Below are 9,282 nucleotides of genomic sequence, written 5' to 3'. Positions count from 1 at the left end.
TCGACTTGTCGAAATCTGAAGAGAAAAAATAAATCAAATATGAATTGCGGCGAAATTAGTTTGGCGATAATGAGAGTTCCATACCATCAACAGAAACAACAACAGTAATCAAAAAGGAAATCGTCGTAAATCTGATTTTTTTGACTATTTACTACAACTACTAGTGGTTTTACTAGTAGAAAAATTTCATTGTTGAAAGTCATATCAATTAATGAGTTGTATTTTCGCGGCTGTTTTGGGCTTCTCTCCCAATTTCCGTTGAGAGTAGTGTTTTTTTTGCTGATCGTGCTGTGGCCGTTATTGTTGTTGTCGCTGCCGCCGCAAAACGAAATGGAGATGAAAAGTCACGATCACTTTCCGTAAAAAACGTGCCCATGCGTTTCACGTTCTTATAGGGCAAACGCATATGAAAAAAATGAAGAATAATTGTGAACTTTACATATGTGCATTAATTATGTCTGTAGTTGATTAAATTCGCTCTCTCTCTCTCTCTCTCCCTCTCTTCTACGACGAATCACTTTTGTGTACTGTGCACACGAGTCATGTCGTTGGCCTCAATCAGTTATATAACCGATATATAAACCATACATTTTTTTTTCTCTTTCTCTCTCTCTCTCTCTCTCTCTCTCTCGCTGTTTTCAATATGAAACCATTTTTGTTCAATATCAATTCGCAAATTGTTCGTAGTCTCATGTCAAAATTCAAGGTTATTTTGGGAATTATTCACCACTATGTGATTGAGTGTGTTTGTGTTTTTGTTTTAAATTTTATTTTCGAGAAATGTTGAGGAGAAGAGCGCGCATAAAAACTAAAATGGCGCCATAAACGAAAAGTACTGCATTTAATTCGGCATAACGAAGGCTATCGTGACAGATCATAAAGGACACACTCAATCACACAATGATAAGAGAAAATGATGATGAATGACATCTCCACGATATGAATTTGTTGATGCGTATATACATATGTCTCTCAGTCGATCAATGCGCGGATGTGTGTGCGTGTATTTCCAAACATACGAAGTACAAATTGGTAGCTTGATCAAGCGTGTCCAATTTTGGGCAAATGAAAGGCGCCGCAATGGCTGTTATGTCGAATCGCCATCAAGCCATCATTTCATTTAATTTAAAATGATGCTCAATTGGCCACACACTGAAAACTGACTGGTATGCAGTTCGTCGTCGTGTGAAGCGTACATTCCACATCAAATCAATTCAATCGTTCAATGGATCGAAATGAACGAAAATAAATTCGGTTTATTGGATGCTCATTTGGCGGTCTACGATGTGCATTGTGCACATCCTTAATTGCACCAAACAAATACCGCAGTTAAATTAACACAGCCACGAGCCGACGCTTCTTCTTCTCTCTTTATCTCCACCCCTCTCATTGACTCATTGAACTACTTGAAATCATACCCCACACGAAACATCTATCTCTGCTTCTATCAAGACCCGAACGAGACAAAAAAAAGAGTCGTTTTACGTAATCACTAGAAATAAAGTACGACAACAATTCATAAGCGCATCACACCGGAATCACAGCACAACAGGAAAAATTTGCTCGCTCATTGACTAATATTAAATTAACTTGGTCAATGAATTGAATTTTTTGATTTATTTTATGCTATTGTTTCATAGAAGAAGTAATTGACCGAGAATCAAATAAAAATTGTCTTCAATTTGTGACTATTTTGTATATTTCTCTCTGTCCCGTTCGAATAATCGGCATGAATCATGACCCAATCCTTGAAAGTAACAAAAAAATGCGTATTTGTGATTCATGACGACAAAAAAACGCATATTTTCAAGACACATTCAAATACTTTATCGTGACACTATGCACTTTGATTTTGATTTAAGAGAATAAACACGAATTTTGATACTATGAGAAAAAATACGAGGCACACATGACGAAAAAAAAAATACGCATCAATTGTTGATCAATAGAAAAGACATAAATCAAAGCGATTTGCGTCTCAATCAATGAATCGAAGTCATCATCGTAGTTGTTGTCGTTGTTGCCTAGATGCGTCACACCATGCATAAACATGACTTGAAAAATAAAAATAAGTATTTGTGCAGAACGTGATCACTCGATAGAATCGGCTATCCACATATCATTCACTGATTTTTCGAATGAAAATCGCACCACATCTCGTTTCCACGTTTACAATTGCAAAAATAGATCAATCACATGATCCCACGTAATTTTACTATGTAAGCGCCTGCATAATGCACCCGCTTCGCGTGCATTAGCATACACACATACATATATGCGTCGGCAAGCCCCTCAAACATTGTTGCATCGTGTGTCCTTGCATAAGAATAAAAGAATATTGCAAATTGAATTCGAAATGGTCACTCATTGACTCATTGTTTTCGATTCGTTAAACAAATTCGATCATACACATCGTGCTTTAACATCCGAATCAATTGAGTCGAAAAGGAATATGGAAGAAAAAGGCGACGATGAAATTAATTGGTTTAATTGGTTTGCTTTGATACGACCAAAACAAATTCATAGAAACGAAAGCGGATTCTGTTTCCACTTGTCGCATTCTGCGTTTGGAATGGAAGTTTTTGAGCCGAACGCCTGACAACCAATAACTTACGGTCAATTAAAATGTTTCGTGTATCGATTCGATTATAATGTGTGTGTGTGTGTAGTTTTTTTTTATTCATCGATGTAGCATTGATTTGGAGCATAATTTCATTTGGATGTCGCTTGAAAATTGTAATCAATCTATTTATAGGGGTTTTGGTTCGATACACGTAATACGATGTGTATTACTAATACATTGCTTTGTGGAATCTTAAAATTGACGATTTATCATACGATCGCATATTTGACAATCAAATTAATTGATTTCTCGAAAAAACACTGGTGACGAATTGGCTGTCGTTATATTGGTTGTTCCAAAGCAAGTATGAGCACATAGCAATTTCCAGACAATCATTGTTGTTTCGTCACTCTTGCAAAAAAAACATTTTTGAACGAAGATAGAGATTGTAAACCGTAAAAAAAAATTAGTTCTCTGACAGTTTTACAGTTGTTAGCTCATTAAAAATTGCACGTGTTATCCTGATTTGCACGTGGCCTATTGCTTTTTAATTGACAACTTGGTTAATTTTCTAGAATCGAATTTTTCTTGAACTTTCCATCCGCGGTTGACCTATACTGAACCTTCAGCTCAATTTTTTTTTTCCACTCGTCAAGCTGCAAAAGGAAGTCGAAATCAGAATTTTTCGACACATTGAATTGAAATCTGAATGAAATTTACACACATAAAAAAAGAACGGCGACGCTTTACGCGACGAGTCGATGGCAGGAAAAAAATATGATTGATTTGTGCGCACAGTGTCAAATGTAATCTCGCTATCAGCATAAGGAGGTAGGTAAAGCTTAAACTGATACCCAGCCATAATTCCATTGAACGATAAGGCCGCATTGAAATAGATGCACTGCGGTGATATTTTCTTTTCTTTTTTAGAATGGCCGGCTCTCATGCGGACTGGTAAATGACATTTCGATTGATCATTCATTTTATTTTTCTCACACATTTAAAATACGTATAAAACGTAGACGTTACAAATCAGAGTCAAACTTGCTAAATATCTGTCAATTCATGAATTTTTTTTCACCACAATTCATCTAATCGAGAGAGAAATAAATAAGCGCTTGCTTCATACGAATATTTTTCAGTCTTTTCTGTTTCATTAAGAGATAATACAGAAATAAAATTAATTTGTAAGGCATCATCATCACGTAAAGGAGCAAACGAAAAAAAAAATCTTAAAGTGCAAATAATCAAATGAAATTGCTGCAATAGACGCAAATTTAAGACATCGTATGATATGAATTCAGGCTGTCGAAAAAAAACACACACACATACACACACACACACACATACACACACATTCATACTGATAACGAGGTTCATTTTTGCAAATTTTGATTGGTAAATTAGTTTCACACCACAAAAACGCAACGGAATCGTCGCAGTAAATTATAATTAAATGTTAAATCTCATGGTTGAAACAACGAAATAAAAGAAACATATTTGGTCAACTGGCAAGCAGCAACACGAAAAAAAAACCGAATTGGGCGAATACGAGCAGTCAGTTTGAATAAATTGAGCATTGAATTAAATATTAATGACGACTTTGTATTTGCATCTTTGGTCTATTTGTTGATTTACGTAAAAGCATACGATGATTAAATTGTATCATAGCAATTTATGCCAAAATCAAACTAAAAATACTCTCTTAACGAATTTCTAATCAAATGATAAACAAATGAAAACATCACTGCGTATTGCGTCAGATAATAAAAATCTGAAGTTTACGAAGAAAAAAAATCGGATTCTTGACACAGCATTCTGGCTGGATCTCGAATGACAAAAAACAACAACTAAGAAATGGTGCTCTTTCGAATTTCTGGGTTGGTGCTTTTGCGTACGTTGTTTCCCATACAAACCCGCTGTTGTTCCGTTTATATCAATACAATCTCTCTGCTTGACGCACGTCGATTCCGCTTTCTCTCTCTTCAAATTCTATTTCGGCCAAAATCCCCAAATTGAATGTCGAGCATTTGCACGCAACCTTTCTAAGCAGAAAAAATCATTGTTTTTCCCGTATTTTGCCCAAAGCATTTTTTCTCACATATCGACGCGTATACGATATAGAAGTAGACAATCAAATGAATTCATCTCGCTTTACTTTCCTTTGTTTACTCTATGTGGTTGGCCCCCGCGCTCATTTCTGTGTGGCATCATGAAGCATGTCCTCTTAACGATGGAAGATGCTCGATCGAAAGAAAAAAAAATGTTTCAAACGGTGTGCGCATACAATTTGACTTCTTATACATTTTTTATGCATTCAAAATACGAATAACCTTTTTTTTCCCATAACTTAACGCAGAGGTACGACTGTGTGTACGTAGCCACAACGTTCATGTGTGGCAGACTTCAAATACTACCTGCCCACTTGCATTCTATTTTCCCTTTACATTTGCGTTTACCTAATGCAAATAGATGTTGTGCGCCCCGTTTTCATTTCGCTATTCGTATGTTGTTGATCTACAACACAATTTTCAAATTAAAAACAAAATCATGAAGAAATGTTTTCTCCGCCGGTGACATCTCTCCAATTACTGATTTGCATTTAAATGCGTTTTCTATTTGTAGTTCGTTACCGCAAATAGATTTTAAAATCGCATTTTTCTTTTTTGTAATTGACAAAGCAGAAATGCTATCAATATGAATCAAAAGGGTCGAATGGAAAATGTCGTTGAAAACTTTTTCTTTCACTTATTTGTCTATACAAAAAACGATTTTCATGTATGAATCGAAGTTTATAAGTCTCTATTGTGTGAATTAAAAAGAGCGAAATAATTGTTTGTCTTTTTTGACAAGTGACAAGTTATTGGCAATCTGAATAGAAATATGCAATAGATTTAAATGAACAGACATTTAATTTGATGAATTAAATATTATTATTTAATTAAATTCAATTATCCAAAATGGGAATATTTCTTCATTCGACGGGCACGAAGTTAATTCTTTCAATGAATTCGTCGTATGTCATGAAACTTTCGGCTGACGAAAGCTGCAAAGCTCTGCAGCCGTATGTCATTGAATGCATCCATTGTGCGTTTCATTTGACAACATTAATGTATTGAGCGGTATTGAGAAATTGACAAGCCACCATATTTCTTATCTGAGCGTAATTTTTTTTTTCTGGTTTGTTATTAAAAGTCGAATGCTTCGATGGCATTTTAACAAACGGAAAACGGAAAATCAAAAGAAACTCATCTGTTTGTATAGTTTGCTGTCGATAACCATTGTGTTGTTCAGCTGACATCGAAAAAAAACGAGAATATTTCATATTTGTGTGGAACGTCCCTCATTTCATTACACATCGATTTGAAGCACGCACAGACTCATTGAATTATAATATAAAATAATGACAACATATGCACAGGACCGTGACGGTAATTTAATATATGTTCATGTGAAAATCGTGTATTTTACCATGTTGCTAGTTTTTTTCTCGCCGACAATTTTGTATCGTTGTCAATGGTGTCGGAGAGTTGTGTGATTGAAGTCGGATGGATTAATGGTTATTGGTATTTTTATTTCTTCTCTTTGTAGGGAAATATATTCCAGCATCTCAACGACCTGATGGTACATGGAGGAAAGCGCGTCGTGTCAAAGACGGTTATGTGCCACAGGAAGAAGTGCCACTGTATGAGAGTAAAGGGAAATTATTTATGAAAAAACCCGCAATACCGGTGGGAATGTGCCCAATTGTCGCACAACAAGCGAAAGAGAAACGTGAACGACAGCAGCAGCAACAACAACAACAGCAACAACAACAAAAATCCAATAAAAAGTCTGTAACACTTAATCCAATACCCGGAATGTATGTCTTGCCAAACAGTAGTAGCAATAGCAATGAAAACAATCAGAAAAAGAAGCAAAATGCCAAGGTGCCCAATGGTTTGAGTAACAATGAATCAAAATCAACGTCAAAAAAATCCACACCAAAGCCAAAATCAACCGCCGCCAATAACAATGCAAACGCCCATGCCACAGCTGCCGCTTCATCATCATCATCATCGTCGTCGTCGTCGTCGTCATCGTCCGGCAACAATGTGAACACACTGAGCGATTCCGTCTCAAATCTAAATATCGATGATGATCCAGCCAAAAAAGTAAAAAAATTGCGGAAAAAAATCCGCGAAATTGAAGTGATCGAAGCGAAACAGGATGCAGGCGACAAAATCGATGCAGACCAACTGCAAAAACTCAATCGAAAATCGGAAATTCTGCAGCAACTGAGTGACCTCGAACAGCAGCTGGACCATAAATAATAATTGTAGTGCGATGATGCCACGCTCAACAAAAACAACAAAAACTACAAACAAACCTGTCTAGTGTTTACTTCAACTCACTCATTCACTCATTTTGCTTTAGGTGCCATTCGATCATACTCCATCACGATCAATTCAAAGTCTCCTCCCAAATCAATGCCGGAGAGTAGGACATTTATCAAATCTTTTGTATATGTAGTAGAAAACAAAAAACAAAAAACAAAACAAAACATTAACACACATTTAATTTCTTGCGGTGAGTTCGATGTCAAATGCAATCCAACCAGAAAAGAAGAAGAAGAAGAAACCTACAACAAAACACAATGATTAGAAATGGTGACGATGACAAAAGATGCAACAGAGATAGAATAAAAACAGAAACATTTAAATAGTAGCGCGTCACCGATCGCTCGAAATCGTTCATAGATTTATATATATATTTTATCGTATCAATATGATTAGTGTTGAAGCACACCAGGCGGATTTACATATTTTGAGTATAAAAAATTAATATTTTGAAATGGAGATAACTTGAGAACAGAAACCAAACGTACAGAGAAAAACAAAACAAATGAAATCAACTCCGGAGAAAACAAATGGTTTAGATAAAGCAAAGCAGCAGAGAATGTGTAAAATGCATACAAATTTTCATTCAAGATCATTGTACAATTTGTGATTTAAATTATAATTTGAAACGAAAAATGAAAAATAAAAAGAAAGAAAACTAAACATGACAAATACAATTAAAATAAATAGATTTATTTGAGTCTTTCGATTGAATCACAGGTTACGTATTGTTTATACTGTCAAAACTTCCAGCGTGCGGTATCGATATTGACCACCACCATTCGTGGTGATATTGAGCCATTTGTCTGATAGGAATGGGATGGTCATCACCAGTGCGATATACACAAAGTATGGTAAAGGTTTCGTCGTTCCAAAAGGCCACAGTGTGAATCCTCTTCGTGTCGCATCACGAGTGTGATGACACAAAAATGCGCATGTAAATACGCTCAGCCATAGATTAAGACGAGGCGAATGAATCCATTGATGCAGTGGAATTATTAGAATCATCAACACCAACGGAATAGTTGTAAAGTGTAGAAATGGTCTTCGGTCAATACTAATCGCTCTCTGCAATGGATAAATCATCAATAAAATATTGTTTTCATTGCGAACAAATGGAGAAAATTAAAATTACCGAAAGTTGCATTGACTTGGCAACCAAAAAATGATCGATGTCAATGAACGATGACACCAATACACTCATCACAACCAAAGCAATTTGCTCGATTCCAGCCGCTCTATGATTCGTTTCCAAAATTAGGACGATTCCACCGAAAAAACCGACAATTGCATGCGTAGCATTATCACAAATGGCTTTTCGTATTTGTGACTCTTGGTTCACGTCCACCAAATAATCGCCAAGCAAACAAATGCCACCATTTAGAGCGGTTAACGCCAGGCTATTTGAATACAGCTGCATAACCGAAAATTTTACCGTTCAAAAGGAAATTTCGCTGCCAACAGATCGTGTACATGTTTTCACTCAATCAGTCAGTCAGTCAGTTACGTCGGTATATTATGTGTTATGACGAAGTGAACGAACAATTAATCTGACATGTACAACCGAAATGTCAGCGGTCATTGAATGAACACTTGTACCAAACGGCGCCATTTTTCAAAATGAATTTTTCATCTGTCGCTACCCGAATTGAATAGCGTTGAACTGGTGCGCTTAGGCTACACTGTGTGTCTAATAAATGCGTTACAACTGCGACTTGAATTTCGTATAGAATGAACAATTTGACATTTAATTAAGCATATTTACCCGAATAATTGACAGAAAACACAGTTGAAAATTCGATAATTGATGATGGTTTGTGTGACAGCGAGGAGAATGAGATCGACATCCGTCTGTTCAGAGAGCGTTGGCTGTTGGCGTTGTTTTTTTTCGGTTCGTCTTCGTCTTGTGTATGAAAAATTAAAATGACTGTTGGCAACAGATATTTGATAGCAATCGGCACATAGGAGGTCCATCCAAATGTGCTAATTCGTGTAATAATCTCGCAACACCGTACAAAATGTGCGACATTTAATAAAAACTGTGTGCCAGCATCAACGTAATGCTTCTCCGCTCGTCTTTTCTTTTCCCATTTCAGTTTGTTTTCTTATTTTTTTTTACTTTTTCTTGAATTTTGTGGCCGTTTGATCCGTTCCGAGGGATTAATTTGAAATTCGTCTAAATATATAACACGAGTTTCATCGCATCATTTTACGTTACGAATTGACTTTTATGACGGCCGCACACTTTTTCTCACTCTCTTACTGGCCAAGCTAAGCTGATGTGACTGTTATATTTTTGCAACATTTTCATTTTCGTTGTTGTGGTTGCTGTTTTGCTTT

General features: G+C 36.1%; 2 protein-coding genes across 3 annotated transcripts; one reads left to right on the top strand and one right to left on the bottom strand.

Moving 5' to 3' along the window:
* Window positions 1-5,672: 5,672 nt before the first annotated feature.
* LOC129579294 (partner of Y14 and mago) lies at window positions 5,673-7,629 on the top strand. Its single transcript, XM_055469233.1, has 2 exons — window positions 5,673-5,994; window positions 6,155-7,629. The coding sequence occupies exons 1-2, from the start codon at window positions 5,967-5,969 to the stop codon at window positions 6,874-6,876; spliced, it is 750 nt and encodes a 249-aa protein (XP_055325208.1). The 5' UTR covers window positions 5,673-5,966; the 3' UTR covers window positions 6,877-7,629.
* On the bottom strand, window positions 7,615-9,279 carry LOC129579297 (transmembrane protein 267). 2 transcript variants are annotated; one of them, XM_055469243.1, is made up of 3 exons: window positions 8,708-9,279; window positions 8,078-8,650; window positions 7,615-8,010 (listed from the first exon to the last, which is right to left on the bottom strand). In XM_055469243.1, exons 2-3 carry the CDS (start codon window positions 8,360-8,362, stop codon window positions 7,675-7,677), a joined length of 621 nt encoding a protein of 206 aa, XP_055325218.1. In that variant the 5' UTR covers window positions 8,363-8,650; window positions 8,708-9,279; the 3' UTR covers window positions 7,615-7,674. The 2 variants fall into 2 exon arrangements, with proteins under 2 accessions (XP_055325218.1, XP_055325219.1); XM_055469244.1 differs by having other exon boundaries at window positions 8,078-8,632.
* Window positions 9,280-9,282: the final 3 nt, after the last annotated feature.

The sequence above is a fragment of the Sitodiplosis mosellana genome, unplaced genomic scaffold (assembly GCF_009176505.1).
Source record: "Sitodiplosis mosellana isolate CC-2019 unplaced genomic scaffold, AAFC_SMos_1.0 Smas_scaffold_6226, whole genome shotgun sequence".
Lineage (NCBI taxonomy): Eukaryota > Metazoa > Arthropoda > Insecta > Diptera > Cecidomyiidae > Sitodiplosis > Sitodiplosis mosellana.
The sequence above is the reverse complement of the archived record's forward strand: the minus strand, read 5'-3'. Positions and strand labels throughout refer to the sequence as shown.

Coding starts and splice junctions, on each gene's coding strand:
- LOC129579294 (XM_055469233.1), top strand. CDS start 5,967: ATGACAACATATGCACAGGACCGTGACG. Junction 5,995..6,154: donor ATATGCACAGGACCGTGACG/GTAATTTAATAT, acceptor TTCTCTTTGTAG/GGAAATATATTCCAGCATCT.
- LOC129579297 (XM_055469243.1), bottom strand. CDS start 8,362: ATGCAGCTGTATTCAAATAGCCTGGCGTTAACCGCTCTAAATGGTGGC. Junction 8,011..8,077: donor CCAAGTCAATGCAACTTTCG/GTAATTTTAATT, acceptor TATCCATTGCAG/AGAGCGATTAGTATTGACCG.